We start from the raw sequence: 15,360 nt of genomic DNA, 5'->3' as shown, positions 1-15,360 counted from the left end.
TCGTCTTGAGGAGTTGAAAAGGAATGTTTGGACACGGCGTTGGGGACTTGTGTTTTTACGGACGGTTGTGACGGCATTATGGGTCAAGGAAATCAGATACAAGACGATCATGTATGTATAAAATCTCATCATGACGGCAAAGAAGAGTAGAGGCGGCAATATCCTCACAATCTGAATGTACAACCCGAATCGCATGCCATGTCCTTTTAGAAACGCCGAATTGCATAACCAACCATTTCCCGTGTCACAAGCATTCAAAAGCAGATGAATTGTCCAAGCCAAAATGAGTGTAACACGACAGCCAACTGCCGTTGTGATGCCATTGTGATGCCTCAACAAATGTGACTTCAAATCACAGCCCATTCGACCATCTTTTCGTTTCAGTCTCAAGTCATTGCATCATCATCAATAGAGCTAGTTGATGTTTCGCTTAGTTGCCTTGGAAGATATACTCATGGGGAAATAGCCGTCGTTCTGGCTGGCGCCGCCCATCAGACGCGGAGCCGAGGGCGCGCGAGCCTTGGAACTATTCGGAGACGCCGGCGTCACCAGCCTCTGCTCGGGACTCCTGGCGCGGCCCTTCATCATGAGAAAGCCGCCGCCGTCCGCCGCTCCGGCCGGGCCCCCGGACAGGCTGCGCCGGTGGTTGCGGTCGTGCATGCGGTCAGGCAGCTCGTAGCGGGAGTTGATGGTGGTCCAGAGCCGGTCATCGTCGTCGTTGTCGTCGTTGTCGTCGCCCAGGCGCCAGCCGCCGACGCCTTCAAAGTCGCGCTCGGGGCCGACGCTGGGGATGAGGCCGAGGCCGAGGCCGATGTCGCTGGCGGGCGTGGCGGAGCCGGCGGCGGAGTAGACGGAGGAGCTGGGCCTGCGGCGGCGATGCCTCTTGAGCAGCGTGGACGAGGCGGAGGGGCTGACGCTGTTGGTGCGGCTGTGGATGGAGGACGAGGACGAGGGCGAGGACGACGAGGGCCGGGGAGGGCGCAGGTGCAACTTGTAGGCGGCGCTGCTGCTGCTGCTGCTGCTGCTCTCAGTCAGGTGGGAGAGCGACTGGGAGACGAGGGAGAGGGCAATGTCGAGCCAGACGATGAAGACGCGCAGGATGAGGATGGAGAAGGCGAAGGTGGTGGTGATGCCGGCGAAGATGGCGAGCGGGATGGTGGTGACGAGGAGGAAGGGGACGACGAGGGCGTAGAGGGGGTTGAGGAGCGCCATGGGAGGGAGGAGGATGGACGTGAGGCGGGAGAAGAGTTGGCGGATCATGACATGGCGATGCTGGTCTGGTACTTGGTGTTGTTGATGTTGTTGATGTTGTTCTTGTTGTTCTTGTTGATGCTGATGTTGAAGAGGGTCGAGAGGAATGGAAGAAATGGTGGGTTGGTGGCTTCAAGACAGTAAAGGGTATTATTTGAATGCAGAACGCGACACGCCAGGACAAAAAACACAATTACTGATGATGACTGAGAACGAAGACACAAAGGAAATAACAGGATTGAGAGAAGATACGGCAAAAGGGAGAAGAGAAGAGAAAAGATGAAGGTAAAGAAAAGTAAAAGTAAAAGTAAAAGTGTATGTAGCAGCACAGCAGCAGCAAAGACAAGAAATCCGGGGGTGGAGTTGAAACGAGGGCGAGAGACGAGCGGGTTGACGATGAGAAGGCAGCTCGGATTAAGTAGTGGGTCAAGGCAGAAGAGATAAGGGACCTGCAGGACAATAGGAGGAGGAGGAGGCGAACGGGAAACAGGCTGAGAATCTGGTTATATGAATATGTGGCTTGCTTGTTGGGTGGAAAGGTTGTGGTGGTGGTGGTTGATGTGATTTTAGGAGGCGTCAAGGTGCGTGTGTGTGTGTGTGTGTGTGTGTGTGGCATATGATGGGAGGCTGGGATTGTCAAGGGGATGGCGCTAGACTGGCTTGATGAGATGATGGATGAGATAGATACGATAGAGATGAGTGGCGATGAGATGGCATGTGAGATTCACATGCTTAATTGGGCATATTCTTTGTTATTATTGAGCTGTGTTGGACTCGGATGAGAGAGAGAGATGACACTGGCAAGGGCTTTTCGCTGGATGAGACGAGACTCTCGCAGCTAATGCGCACAGTATATATCTACAAATATAATATCATGCACAACAATCAATAAAGATTGCGTCGTCGGCACTCGCCCGTGATTCAATGGCCCGGGTGCGGGGAAGCGCCCAAAAAGCCGCGGCGTGGCGGCCTGGAAGCTCTATTTCAGGGGGGAGGGAGGGAGGGATTGAAGCTTTTTTTGGCTTAGGATAAGCAGTTAGCGAGGCTTGGGTTGGAATTGAGTCAATGAGGATTATGAAGCTGGACGGATTGATGCATCTGATGATGGTGATGGTGATGGTGATGATTTGAGAACTGCCGTGAAAATGATCGATAATACTGATAATAGTACAAGATCCTCCGAGATGAGATGAGATGGGGATTTGTGGTCAGAGTGGATCGCCGGCAGACGGCAGCTTCTCCCCGCTTTCTCCACCGCTTTGAATCAACGACGTCTGGAGTTGATCGACTTGATGATGCAACTGTGGACGAGTAGAATCAAACATCTGGCTCAAAGTCATCAGTTCAGTCATCATTACAACACAGGGCTGGACTCTTGTCAAAACACCCGTCCCATATCCCTCTTACGTGAGGAGGCTCGGCTCGCGACGACCTCAACTTCTTCACCTTGATTACACCACCACCGGCATCTCATCAACTGCTTAATCCAGTGATACGACCACCAGCATCGCCAACATGTGTCACCAAGACAGAGACGGAGACACAGACAACACCTCCTCACCACCGCCAAAAACAACAACCCACAATGATCCCTTTCCCTGGCATCTCGGCGCCTACGATGCCCACTGCCACCCAACAGACACCATGTCCTCCCTCTGCCCTTCCTCCTTCGCTGCTCTCCGCACCCGCGTCCTCGCCATCATGGCCACTCGCTCGCAGGACCAGCAGCTCGTCGCCGACGTGGCAGCCGAGCACGGAATCAAGCACGCAAACCCATACTCGGGCTCCTCAGAGTCAGATTCAACGGCCAAGTCCTGCAAAGTCGTTCCGGCGTTTGGCTGGCATCCCTGGTTCTCCTACCAGCTCTACGACGACACCGTCGCGAATCCCACGTACAACTACAAGCCTTCCAGCACCGATAATGACGATGCTTCTGCAGAAGAAGACGCCAGAATCAACCACTACCGAGCTGTTCTCTCTCCAACTCCCAATGATCGATCCTTTCTCTCCTCCCTCCCTACACCAACCCCTTTGTCATCCCTGCTATCATCCACCCGCGAGTACCTCACCAGATTCCCCCTCGCTCTTGTCGGCGAAGTCGGGCTCGACAAAGGCTTCCGACTCCCTCAACAACGACTTCCCGACGATGATGCCTACTCCCGAGACGAGAGTATCACTCCTGGAGGACGCGAGGGTCGGCTTCTCAGTCCCTTTCGAGTGCAGATGCAGCATCAGCAGGCCATTCTGAAAGCACAGCTACGTCTAGCAGGGGAGATGGGAAGGGCCGTCAGCGTCCATGGCGTGCAGGCTCACGGCGTCTTGTACGACACAATAGCAGCCTGCTGGAAGGGCCACGAGAAGAAGGTCCTATCCCGCAGAGACAAGAAGCGAATCGCCCCTGGAGCTGAAGAAAGCTCAGATGACGACGATGGAGATGAGGATGAAGCATCTTCAGGTAACGACGGCAGCAAAGCCAAGAAGAAGAAGAAGAAGCAAAACATTGGCGGCAAACCCTTTCCACCGCGGATATGCCTCCACTCGTACAGCGGCAGCGCAGACATGCTCAGGCAGTGGTTCCACCCAGCCGTGCCGTCAACCATCTACGCCTCCTTCTCGACGGGCGTCAACATGGGCAACGCCGGCGGCAAGGACAAGCTTGCGGCCGTCGTGCGGGCGGTGCCAGACGACAGGATCCTGGTTGAGAGCGATATGCATGCTGCGGGCGAGGAGGCGGAGGCGCTGCTGGAGGAAATGTATCGGTTTGTCTGTGAGGTCAAGGGGTGGGGGTTGGAGCAAGGGGTGGAGAGGATAGGGGGGAACTTTTGGCGGTTCGTATATGGGTAGACGACACCTTTCATGAAGCAGCGATCCCAACATGTGTTGACAGAAATGTGTTCTGATGCGTTTGATAGAGTATATAAGACTAACAATCAATTAGGTATTTTTCTTGTAGCTGGTATTTCGCAAGTTCTCGTCGTCTATTGTATGCTTGCTGGGTTCTATCCCCCTTCCCTTTGGGTGTGTATAACGCCTTGTCCAAAACTGCACATGTTTCGTTGATGAATTTTCTCTCCAATCGATATTATAAGTGGTTAATCATCGTAACGGCCATTAGAGTCTTTTTTTCCTCAAGACCAAGTCATCGCCTCGCTGAAATCACAACACCACAAACTGCAAATCAACAGCCATCAGGCCGCTTCTCATCAAACCTCCCTTGCACATCATCATCATCATCATCAAAATACGCAGGCGGACTCACGTCGTCCGCAAACCTCGGCAGCCTTCCATCCTCGTCCTCCCTCCCCGCCGCCGCCGCAGCAGCAGCAACAACGACATCGCTAAACAGCGAAGCAGCCTCCTGAAAGGACGCCAGCTCGTCCTCCATCGTAGTGCTGTCGTCCCCTTCATGCATCGTCATCATCGTCATCAGCCGCGTCTTTTCATCGACCTCGACGTGTCTTGTTGCCCGGAAGAGGTCTCGGACGCTTTCGCGGAGGAGACTGGCGGTGCTTTGTTCCTGGCTGGTGTTGTTGCTGTTGCTGCTGGAGCGAGGAGAGTGTCGTTGCGGGTGGTGGCGGTGGTCGGGGCTTCGTGAGCGGCGTGAGTGCATTCGCTGGCGGATGGAGCGGAGGATGAAGTAGAGGCCGAGGTGGAAGGTGAAGATTGTTGCAAAGAGCGGGACGTAGCCGACGTTCTGTTGGCCCAGAATTAGACTCATGATTCCCGACAGAATAGATGGGCAGCTTTTCAAGAAGAGGCAGTATTTCTTACCCTTGGAGGAGGCGCAGGCGCAAGTCGCGTAGAGCTGGAATCGGCATCGTCCCGATAGTAATAGAAGCGCTGTCCCCCCTGTCCATCCACCTGCATGCTCACCACCACCCCGTCATCCCTATGTTCCGGATGAGCATGTTGCCCGACCCCATGATGATGATGATGATGCTCACGACTCCCCGCCTCATCCCAATGCCGGTAGGAATCAAGCCGCACGACCGGAGGAAACCCCAGCACAGAACCAAGCCAGTGCTCCATCGTGCCCCGTAACGTCGAGGACGCCAGCTTGGCCGTCTGGTAAAACGTCTGCATGCCACCACCAAGCGCCGGCAGCGTCGTCGTCGTCGTCGTCGTCGTTGTTGTTGGCGGCATCCTGATGCCCAGCCTGTCCAGGACCATCCTCTGCTTGTCCTTGATGCGCTCGCCCAGCTCCCGCATCTGGTTCTCGAGCGAGACAATGTCGCCCACGTCCGCCTTGGTCCGCCCGTCTACCTCGTCAACCCCCGTCAGCCCCTTGATCCTCTCCAAGAGCCTCTCCTGGTGCCGCCGAGACGGCGCACGCCCGTCCGTCGTGTACACCACGGAGTCGCCCCCGACGTCGTACACCTTGACGGGCGTCCGCTGCCGGAAGCTCGTCACAAAGGACGACGACGACGACGCCTCGGGGGCAATGGCCTCGCCGTCGAGGGACATGATTGTCACGACGAGGTCCTGGTCCCAGGGGACACCACCACCACCACCGCGGCGGCGGCCGGCGTGCTCGTGCTCGTGCTCGTGGTCCCGGCAGGTAAAGTTCCAGCTCGCCGTGACGGTGCGGCCGTCTAGGGAGGCGAATGTGCCTTGGCCGGCGCCGGTGTCATCCTGCGAGAGGAGGAAGCCGTCGATGCGGACCTTGGCGGGAGCGCAGGCTTCTGATGACTCCTGGATGTCGAGGTTGAGGACCTTTTTTTGTTTCCAAGTTGCGTGTGTTAGTGAAAAATTCATTGTGGTGGCCGGGGATGTTTCTGTGGTGTCTTACCAGAGGCTGGTCGGCCGTCTTTGCGTCTCGGGAGGCGCCCGTGGGTACGGCAATGGCAACGGAAAAGGCAGACTCGGCCGGGATGTCTGTTGACAAGAAAAGGTCAGTATCTCGACAGATGATTTGGTGTAAGTGATGCCCTCCTCAGTGTCCAGTGCCCCCCCCCCCCCCCCCCCCCCCCCGGGATAGTGTACCCAGCCCGCCTCAGCTCTTCTCTCCCTCTCTCTTTCACACACACTCTCTCTCTTCCGCTCCAAATTCAATACGCACCTCGTAATGACGCATTCGTAGGCACAGGCCTCGCCAACACCGCCGCCGGCGCCAATACCAGCGTTGCCGCCTTGCTGAGACCGCGCATTGTCGTGACCTCGATTCTAGGCAGCCAGAATAATGAAACGCCGCCGCTTGTGTGTAATTCGTGATGCGATCACTCCGCCACTCGAGGATCCCAAGAAGAAGAAAAACTGCAAAAAAACAAAAAGACAAGGTACTATAAGATGGACAAAGTACAAAAGCCAAGAGAGAGAGAGAGAGAGAGAGAGAAATGATTAAGCTTAATAAAGAAGCCTAGAATTGGTTCGCCGCGAAAGAAAGTTCAAGTCAAATGTGATAACCAATAAAGCTGTACGACATTGACGAGAACGCGCGTCAGAGTACGTTCGTTGGACCAACTCACCACTACCTGTAGGTAAGGTAAGGTATGAGAGGAACGCCTTTACGTACAACAGCAACAAGGAGAGAGAGAGGAATGAGGAGAGAAACAGGAACCAAAAACTAATAAAAGAAGAATGAAAATCCCCGGAACAGAAGGTAGAGGGGAAAAAAAAAACAAGTGAGACCTTTTTCTTGGTCTCTTAAGAAAAGAAGCTCGCCCATTTTTTGTCTTACATGCCCTTGAATTGAAGGCCGCATTGCAACGGCTGGCTACAACATGCCTTTGGCTACACAAACAGCACGAGGCTAACGCTCCTTTGACTCAAAAGACGAAATTGGGCGCTTTACTTGAAAGAGCAGCATCGTCGTCGGGGGGGGCCCAATGCCTCCATACAGATCCTTCCACGTAGTATCTAGTAGGTATTACTGTAGTTTGATTTTGGGGTTGATGTAGCATGTTGGTCCTCGGCGTCTGCCGTCTTCGTCTCTTTTTTTCTCGTATGTAATATATCAAGGTAACTCTACTAGGCTAACTCTAGCTCAGTCGACCGTCCGGGCAGCTCCCTTGGAACGGGGCGCAGCCGCGGACTTTTCGTACGGGAAGCGGAGGAGGTTCCATTGTGTTGGTTGACCGGGGGGAGTGTGGTTTGGCTGTGTAAGTGCCCTGTCAAGCAAACAGGAGATGATCGAATTGTTTGGGTAGATGATCAGCTCATAGAACCTATAGAGTCGATCTGTTGAGTATGTACTGTATTATATTCATGTCTATCCTATCTTCCCAGTCTCCTCATTCCTCCCGCCAAACATCTCAGACAAACAAGCACCACCATCCATCGGCATCGGACCCCGGATCCTTGTCTTGGAGCTGAAATGGACCCCCAAACAAAGGTCTCACAAAAACAGCACCCAATGTGCATCTTAAAATAGCCCCAAGCCAGAGAAATGCAATCCATACCGACTCTTTGCTAGTATCCAGTTTGTAGGTACTACTACACGTTATCGAATCGCGTCGCTGTCCTACTTCCGTAGCCTGTCTGTGCCTATCCGTCATCCGGGCCAATTGCCAAAATCTCACTTCTACTGTACCTAACCCTTCCTTACCTTACCTTGACTATAATACACAACACAACACATATATTATTACAGGAAAACATATCATTTCTGTCCCCTCTCTCCCTGCTTCGGCCAGCGTTCCCGCCGTTACTGTACATGCATGCATCTCTCTCTCTCCCTCGCGCGCAATTCACATCATGTATAGTCACCTGCTCTATACTATTACTGCTCGCTAGGGGCCTGGCTGCTGCTATTAGACTAGACGAAAGAGGAGGCATCAGTCGATCCCTGGCGCAAAGGCGGCGGCATGTGCTATGCCCTCTCTTCTTGCAGCTCTAGAAGAAAAAGCTTGGCCCTCTCGTATCGCGTGTGCCGACGATCGAGAAGCCGGTCCTTGCAGCATGGTGGCATCTACATGTACTTTAGAAATCCCGATCCTGGCCCTGTCTTACAGAAACCAATCAGTGGGCGTCTCAAAGTCCGGCGGCGTCTACGGGTCCTCCTTTGCAGTTCTATCGTGTATTACTTCAAGATGATCATCAGTCGGCACTCTGCATGACCCAAGGGTACAACTTGCACAGGTCTGAACAACAACAAGAGTCAATATGTCGGTCTAGAGCGAATACTACAATGCAAAAGGGTAGACACAGTAAACAGTGAACCGTGAAATACGAATCGTGGCCCGCCGCAAGAGGATTCATATACAGAACCGAGGCATGGCCACCCGAACCGCCCTTCCTGCTGCTGCTGCGCCGCTTCGACGAACCAAGTGCCTGAGCTCGTAACGCCGCCGCCTCGACCGACGATGCTAAGCTAGAGAACCCACTCTTCTCCTCTCCTCTCCTCTCCTCTCCTCTCCTCTCCTCTCCTCTCTTCTCCTCTCCTATACTAGCAGTAGTAGATAGTCGGAGAAGAGGGCGACGTCTTCGGAAAGCATGTGCCGCCGAGGGAGGGTGTCAGTGCGCTTACCTATGCATCTGATCGTGCTCCCTGCATACAGACAGACAGCTCAAGCACATGCAAGGTCCTTTTGGCAGAGACCAGTGCGTCAAAAGAGGCGATAGACGAGAGCTGACTCGTCACGACACACACAAAGCTATCGTACGTCGTCATTTGAGTGCCTAAACAAGACTACTATCCCCAGAGTGTGTATACAAAACTCCGTGCCTGCAGGACATGGCTTCCCTGAGGAGATGTCAGCCAGCCTCACCCTATCCTTGATCAACAGTCCTCGACTACTACGTACTCCCAAGTCCCGACAACTCAATATAAGCACCAAAATGCCAAGGTACAGCACAAAAAACAAGCTTCTTCTTAAAAAGCCGATCTGGCATTGGCGCCGCAAGGGCCCTGACTTGTGCTCAGGAGCTTATACGAGGTTGTCATCTCTGACATGGCTCCACACGTCCAATTGGGCACTTGCTGATTAGCCCAGCTTCACCTGATTCTCAATCTTCTCTGTTCAACCAAGCCCTGCATGAGGCGAACGATATCAACTACTAGCGAGTAATGTTCTGCCACAGCCACACTTGCAATCCATGCAATGCAACAGCAACGTCCAGTTCTGGACCTATCTTTGCCTGTGCTATGCCAAAACTGCGTTGGCCGCATGCTAGAGAAGCCGATATCCGGAATCTAGATGCCGTGTTGGTTCTATCACAGCATGCTCCGCGGAGACCGATCATGCTGTAGAGCTTCTGTAGTCTATGTAAGATCATCAATACTTGCAACAACCCAATCGAGCAAATGCCTCATCAGGGTAGCCACGTGATAGTCTCCTGAACAATGAGGATGAAGGCCCGCCAAGGCCCGTGAGTCTCTTGCGTGAGTATCTCTGTCTCAGGGCCATACTTCCGTCGTCTTCCACGAAATGTCAGACTCAGACGCCTCAACCTTGTGGTTCCATCTCCGTCCCTTCTTCGGGTCCGACAAGTCTATCTGGTCAATCTCCTCAGGCATAATGACCAGCACCCGAAAGTTCTTCCGCGCCAGCTCGTCATTGACGTCGTCCACTTCCTGACCCAGTCCCTGCCCGGGCTCCGGCTTCTGCGTCAGCGGCGTGCCGGGCAGCGGATTTCGAAAGGAACCTCTCATCAAGGGACTCAGGTTGCCAAAGCTGGCGGTGAGTTCTCTGCTCCAACTCCAGCCATCCTTCTTCCTCTCGTCGAGCACCCGCATCCAGGGCTGCAGAGCAGCTCTCACGGGCGCGGCAGCCTCCGAGTCAATGTCCGGCCCGATGATGTAGGCCCGGCCGCGGATCCGCCATTGCACCTTGGCCTGTTCCATCCAGAAGACGGCCTCGACGGGGCCTCCAGCGGCAGACTGTGCCTCGGGCAATGCAGACGGCCCCTGTCTGCTGGCTAGCAGCTCCGGCACCTTCTCCATGCGCACATCCGTCGTGATGGTCGGCATGTCGCTGGTGAAGGCGGCCGGGTTGAGCGGCGCCGGGTTTCTGTGGTTCTCCGGCAGGGACGCCCACATGCCGCGAAAGATAACGGTCCTGGCCCGGGGCACGAACTGGTTGCCTTCGAGCGGATGGAGCGTGCTCAGGGTGAAGGTCGCGGTGCCGGCCTGCTGGATGTGGGACATGAAGGCAGCTCGCCATGGCGCTTCGGGGGCGGTCATTGTGTGAGTGAGGTGGTTGAGGAGCTGGTTTGTGCGTCGGACAGGCGCTGCGAGGGTACTCATGAGGCTGCAAGTTGCAATGGCGTAGTCTGTCTCTCTTGGGTGAGGGCGAGGCTGTACAAGTTGAAGGTGCTGAAGATGAAGATGGAGGAGCTGCCTTCCTTGTTATCAATTGGTCATCGAAGCTGGAGAGCTCCAGCCCCACTCATAGGTACTATAGCTGTTGGCGATGGAGGAGCTCGTCATAGGCTTGGTACAAGTATCTTCTGCCTCGGCCCGTCTGGAGTGACACGATCTTGACGACATTCGACTGTTGTTTTGACCAATTTCGCATCTATCCATGTTATTGCATAGTTCGAGGCAATGATATATAGGTACCTCTCCACTCTATAACTGCTGTTCACCATCAGCAAACGTGACTTCGAGTGACCTGGGCATCTCTGTGACATGCCACGCCGAGTGGTGCATAATACATCGGCTGCCTACCCTGTAACAGCAGCGAACATGCTTGCGCCCGAGTCCATCAGCGGTGCCATGATTCATCTGGGAAACAAGTTGGGAATGATCACGCTGTAATTATATATCGTTCAGTTCAGCATCCTTCTATTTTCTCTCCTGATCGAAGTGGATAGTCATCGAGTTATTCCTACCTATCGTCTAGGTAGTATCCAGCTAAAGACGCCTTTGCGCGGTGCATCAATTGGGCCGATTCTCCCCGCCATTGGCAGGCGCTGGCGTACGTACCAAGGACTAGATCGGATCGAACAAGGTCGCGTCGTCTTCGTATCAACAACTTGTACTGTATACCGACGACAACGTGCTTGGGTAAGGGAAGGAAGGCACGCCACTGAGCCGTTGATTCCTCAGTTCAGTGTCGACCGCATGCGGATTAACTGTTGCCGCGAGAAATAGTCGCATCAAGCAAGCAAGCAAGCAAGCCAGCCTTTTGCTTCACCAACCATCAATTCCATATCCCACGCTTCCTCTCCCTCCTTCAATCCCGCCTCGTCTCCAGCTCGCAGGAATGGCTAGTGCGCTGCGGCTGAGATCGAGAGGCAACTGACGACCCGGACTGGGATTTTCCTGCTGGCCTCCCCCCATTTGCTGCATCTCGTCATCCAATCCAGAGCGGCTCCTCCACCCTTCCCGCTCCTATTTGATTATCCGCCCCCCTTTGAGCATTGACACAGAACGGCCATGTTTATTCCCAGTGCTCAAATCCGACACCCACGAGGCCACCGCCAGACAAAATCCCTCCCCGAGCAGCACAGCTCGCGCAACTGACCCCGATTTCTCCACGCTGTTATTCCCGGCGCTCCCGCGGCGCGAGCGACTCGGATCGAAAGCCGCTGACACAGCAGAGCAGGCCCTCAGCCGGCCGTGTGCAGCACCAGGAGACAAAGCAGCCAGCCAGCCAGACGGCAGAGCAGCAGGGCCGCAGCGCCTCGAAGCCTTTGCTCGCCGGGAACAAGACCAGGGCCAGGCAAGGCAAGGCAAGGCAAGGCAAGGCAAAGAGAGCGCGGCTCTTGTCGCTGCGTCGGCCCGTCTTCCCCTAAAAAAAAAAAGGGGGGCATCATTGCATCGGCAGCGGCATCGGACCAGCCTTTGGGAGGGGGCGGCTCTTTGTCCTGTTGGGGATTATTACGTTAGTTGCAGAAGTGCGCGACTCCAGTCACGTCAGTGCTAGGATGGATCTGTCGCTGTTCCAGCAGCACGGCAGGCCCGTCGCCGTCGGGGTTGGACGCGGCGCTGCCTCCATGCCGCCGGCCCTGACCTCGACGTCCAACGCCTCCGTCGCGTCGCCCGGTTCCGGCTCCGTCCCGGGAAACCTTCGTCTGCCGGTCATCGGCGGCGGCAATCCCGGAGGCCTCGGCGGCCTCGACTACCGCGGCATGGTGTCCCACGACGCCGAGGCCACGCTGCCGGAGCCTCAAGCGGGTGGGCCGCCCAAGAAGAAGCAGAAGCGAAACAAGCCCACGCTGTCGTGCCACGAGTGCGTCGAGCGAAAGACAAAGGTGCGTGCTTTCCCGCCTGTGTCAGCCACTGGCCTTGGCCAGCCCTTGATGCGAGACAATGATGTCGCCGTTCCTCGTTTCCCCTTTCACTTCTTTCTCCCTTTCGCCCAGGTACTACCTAGCGAGCACTGCTACTGCAGTACGAAGCACTGGCCGTCTGTCTACTCGCTTGTCGTGATCTCCCTCACGGGTGCGTCTTGTGCCAGCTACCAAGCCGGCGCGGGTACCTGCCGCATAATGAAAAGGGCCGTGGTACTGTCTCTTGACTGTCCTCACCTGCGGCTGCCCGTCCGCTGTGCGACGACCGCCCTGCATTCTTCTCCCTCCTCTGCCTGTTCTCGTATCAGTTGCCCTATTTCGGGCCACGTCCACCGTGGCAGCTATTTGGAATTGCTTGACGGCGTACTTGGGTGTGTTGCACACGAGAATCATGGCTGACATTTTCCCGACAGTGCGATCGAGGGCGACCACATTGCCTTGCGTGTAAGTCGCGTCCAGCTTTGAATCTCAACCTGGCATGCCGACTAACGCTGAATCTCGCAGGCATCAAGCGGCAGACGGAGTGCATATATGCTCATGTTGCCAACGTCATAGAGTGAGTAGCTCATTGTTTAACTCGGTCGTGATGAGAGCTTCAATTTGTATTCTGACAGGACCTCTTGGGCAGGGAAACGTCGAGGTCTGCTGCCAATGGACGCCGCATGACCAAGCCTCCGAAGAAGAAACCCGGGGCTAATGGACAGCTGCCCGTTCCTAATATTGCGGACAGAAACGCCAACAGCAACGATGACACTCCGTCCAGAGGCGCTGTCGCCCTCTCCATCGGCTTGCTATCCAACGTCCCGTATTCTGTGGCCACTGCTAGCAATGTTTTTGGCATTGGGTCAGAACATCCATTTGCCAACTACTGGACATGTGAAGGTGGCTTGCCAGAGGTCATTTCGGTGCTTCCTGAGAAGCTCCAGGCCGATATCCTGCTGTCTCGATACTTTGAATGCGTCGACCCAGTGTATCCCATGATTCACCGCCAGACATTCTATGCCGACTACGAGCACTTTTGGCAGATGAGCATGGCGGAGAAGCATCAGGTTGATGCCGCCTTCATCGCTCAAATCTTTGTCATGTTGGCTTTGGGTACCCAGTTTGTCACGTCGACAACGGCGCAGGAGCGGAAGCAGACGGCCGAGTTTTACGCTTCAGCCAGCAACCAAGCCCTCCGGATGTTCTCCTACCTTAGTACGGCATCCATCCGGTCCATTCAGGCCATGGTTCTGATGACGTACTTTCTCATCAACGACAACCATGCTTCAGATGGCTGGGCATTCGCTGGAATATTGATACGGCAAGCCTACGCCATGGGCTTGCATCGTGACCCCAACATTGGTACGTCGGATCCGCACGCCCCCAAGCGGGGGGGCGATTGCTCCTTTCTTGCCTGTAGCATTGCCTCATCTTTGGTGGATGTCGTCTACTTGACATCCGTGCTAGGCTAGACACTCAACTAACCACACTCCCCCACAGTTACGCCGGATGCCAGTCCCTTTGAGAAGCAGCAGAGACGCAAGGTCTGGCAGGCAGTCTTACTGCAGGACACCTTTCTCACGGTCCTTTTGTCCTTGCCGCCGTCCGCCACGCACACTGACGTGTCGGTCGACGACCTGCTCGATCACGGGTCGTCCATTGCTAGCAGCGATCCAACGGACAACGCCTACATCCGGGGCTCGTGGACGCTGGCCAACCTGGTGCAGGAGACGATATGCTCCCCTCGGTCTCTCGACGTGCCCATTTGCGCGACGGCGCGACACAAGTCGAAGCTCATTGCCGACTTCCGGGCGGTGTACCGGTCCTTTCCGGACGTGTTTCGCTCGTGGGACACTGAGAGCCTGACGGCGTTGGCCGGGACAAACAAGAGAGTCGTGCGCCAAACGCTCTTTCTTACGAGCAACTACTTTCACAACCTCATGTTGGTTCACGCCTCGGAGAGCCCGGACGTTCCGGTCAACGTGCGGGGCACGCTGGAGGCTGCTCACGATGCCATCGGCTCCTTTTTCCTGCTGTTCAACCTGCTCGAGAGCGAGGCCCGCGTCTGGTGGGTGTTCAACCACCGGGCTTTTCTTGAGGCTTTGTGTATAGGAAACGTCTTGCGAGAAGCGGCCAAGGAGCCACTGGGCAAGGAGCTCTTGGCTAAAGACCCATTGTTTGTTCGGGCCAAGGCAGACATCAGTAAGTGGATTTCCATCAACTACATGTCACGCATATGGACACGGCCCAATTCAATTTGCTAACGGCGTCGGCAGCTCGGATGATCCAGATCATGCAGCAGATGGCCGAGGACTCCGAGGTGGCTCGGACCAGGGTGCAGGTGCTGAGCCAGTTTCTGATCTAAAGCGCTGGGGGCAGTCTAGCTTCGCGGCAACTTTATCGAGACGTCTCTTCCTTTATTACTTGCAGTTTCTTGTTTGTACTCGTAGAGCACGGTGTTGGAGGACAGAGGACACGCACGCCCGCATACCTGGTCCGTTTTGGGAAACTCGCTTTTGGGGTCATGAACTACAGTACTGTGTGTGTCTCGGGCCTTTTTGAAACGTGCAATACTTGATGTGTGGGTGTGTGTGGGATGAGTACCAAGCGGAGTATCACTTGTTACTGTGTACTACGCATTGTGCATTTGCGACGGGGTGGAGTTTTGCTGTTTTGTGTTGAGGTTTCGGTGGGATGATTGCTGCTATTACAACACGAAGGGGGACTTTGTTGATAACGGCTACTTGTGTGCGAGGGCTGTATGTATTAATCAGGTATGTTTGATTAGCTTGTCAATGTGGGAAGCATGGGATATCAGCCGCAAAGGAGAAGGGGACAGTGGACGGAGGGAGGATTGGGCCAGGTTGCTACGATGAGTCTCTGATGGCATGATGGGCGGGCTGGATATGTTGTGCTTCTGTTATACTACTATGTTGCATATTCGGGGACCTT

General features: G+C 55.0%; 5 protein-coding genes across 5 annotated transcripts; 2 read left to right on the top strand and 3 right to left on the bottom strand.

Moving 5' to 3' along the window:
• Positions 1-414: 414 nt before the first annotated feature.
• TRIREDRAFT_122198 (uncharacterized protein) lies at positions 415-1,638 on the bottom strand (the record flags this gene model as incomplete). Its single annotated transcript, XM_006965907.1, has 1 exon — positions 415-1,638. The coding sequence occupies exon 1, from the start codon at positions 1,258-1,260 to the stop codon at positions 415-417; it is 846 nt and encodes a 281-aa protein (XP_006965969.1). The 5' UTR covers positions 1,261-1,638.
• Positions 1,639-2,766: 1,128 nt separating this feature from the next.
• On the top strand, positions 2,767-4,095 carry TRIREDRAFT_63152 (uncharacterized protein; the record flags this gene model as incomplete). The annotated part of the gene is made up of 1 exon (XM_006966022.1): positions 2,767-4,095. One exon carries the CDS (start codon positions 2,767-2,769, stop codon positions 4,093-4,095), a length of 1,329 nt encoding a protein of 442 aa, XP_006966084.1.
• Positions 4,096-4,387: 292 nt separating this feature from the next.
• On the bottom strand, positions 4,388-6,768 carry TRIREDRAFT_122197 (uncharacterized protein). The gene is made up of 4 exons (XM_006965906.1): positions 6,311-6,768; positions 6,041-6,126; positions 5,023-5,964; positions 4,388-4,945 (listed from the first exon to the last, which is right to left on the bottom strand). The coding sequence occupies exons 1-4, from the start codon at positions 6,396-6,398 to the stop codon at positions 4,430-4,432; spliced, it is 1,632 nt and encodes a 543-aa protein (XP_006965968.1). The 5' UTR covers positions 6,399-6,768; the 3' UTR covers positions 4,388-4,429.
• A 2,818-nt stretch (positions 6,769-9,586) lies between these two features.
• Positions 9,587-10,372, bottom strand: TRIREDRAFT_78576 (uncharacterized protein; the record flags this gene model as incomplete). Its single annotated transcript, XM_006965905.1, has 1 exon — positions 9,587-10,372. The coding sequence occupies one exon, from the start codon at positions 10,370-10,372 to the stop codon at positions 9,587-9,589; it is 786 nt and encodes a 261-aa protein (XP_006965967.1).
• Positions 10,373-12,273: 1,901 nt separating this feature from the next.
• On the top strand, positions 12,274-14,897 carry TRIREDRAFT_48773 (uncharacterized protein). The gene is made up of 4 exons (XM_006966021.1): positions 12,274-12,407; positions 13,055-13,770; positions 13,909-14,610; positions 14,685-14,897. The coding sequence occupies exons 2-4, from the start codon at positions 13,089-13,091 to the stop codon at positions 14,771-14,773; spliced, it is 1,473 nt and encodes a 490-aa protein (XP_006966083.1). The 5' UTR covers positions 12,274-12,407; positions 13,055-13,088; the 3' UTR covers positions 14,774-14,897.
• The last annotated feature ends 463 nt before the right edge of the window (positions 14,898-15,360 follow it).

This window comes from Trichoderma reesei (assembly GCF_000167675.1).
Source record: "Trichoderma reesei QM6a unplaced genomic scaffold TRIREscaffold_11, whole genome shotgun sequence".
NCBI classification, from domain to species: Eukaryota; Fungi; Ascomycota; class Sordariomycetes; order Hypocreales; family Hypocreaceae; genus Trichoderma; species Trichoderma reesei.
Note: the sequence above shows the minus strand (reverse complement) of the source record. Positions and strands in the feature narration are given on the sequence as shown.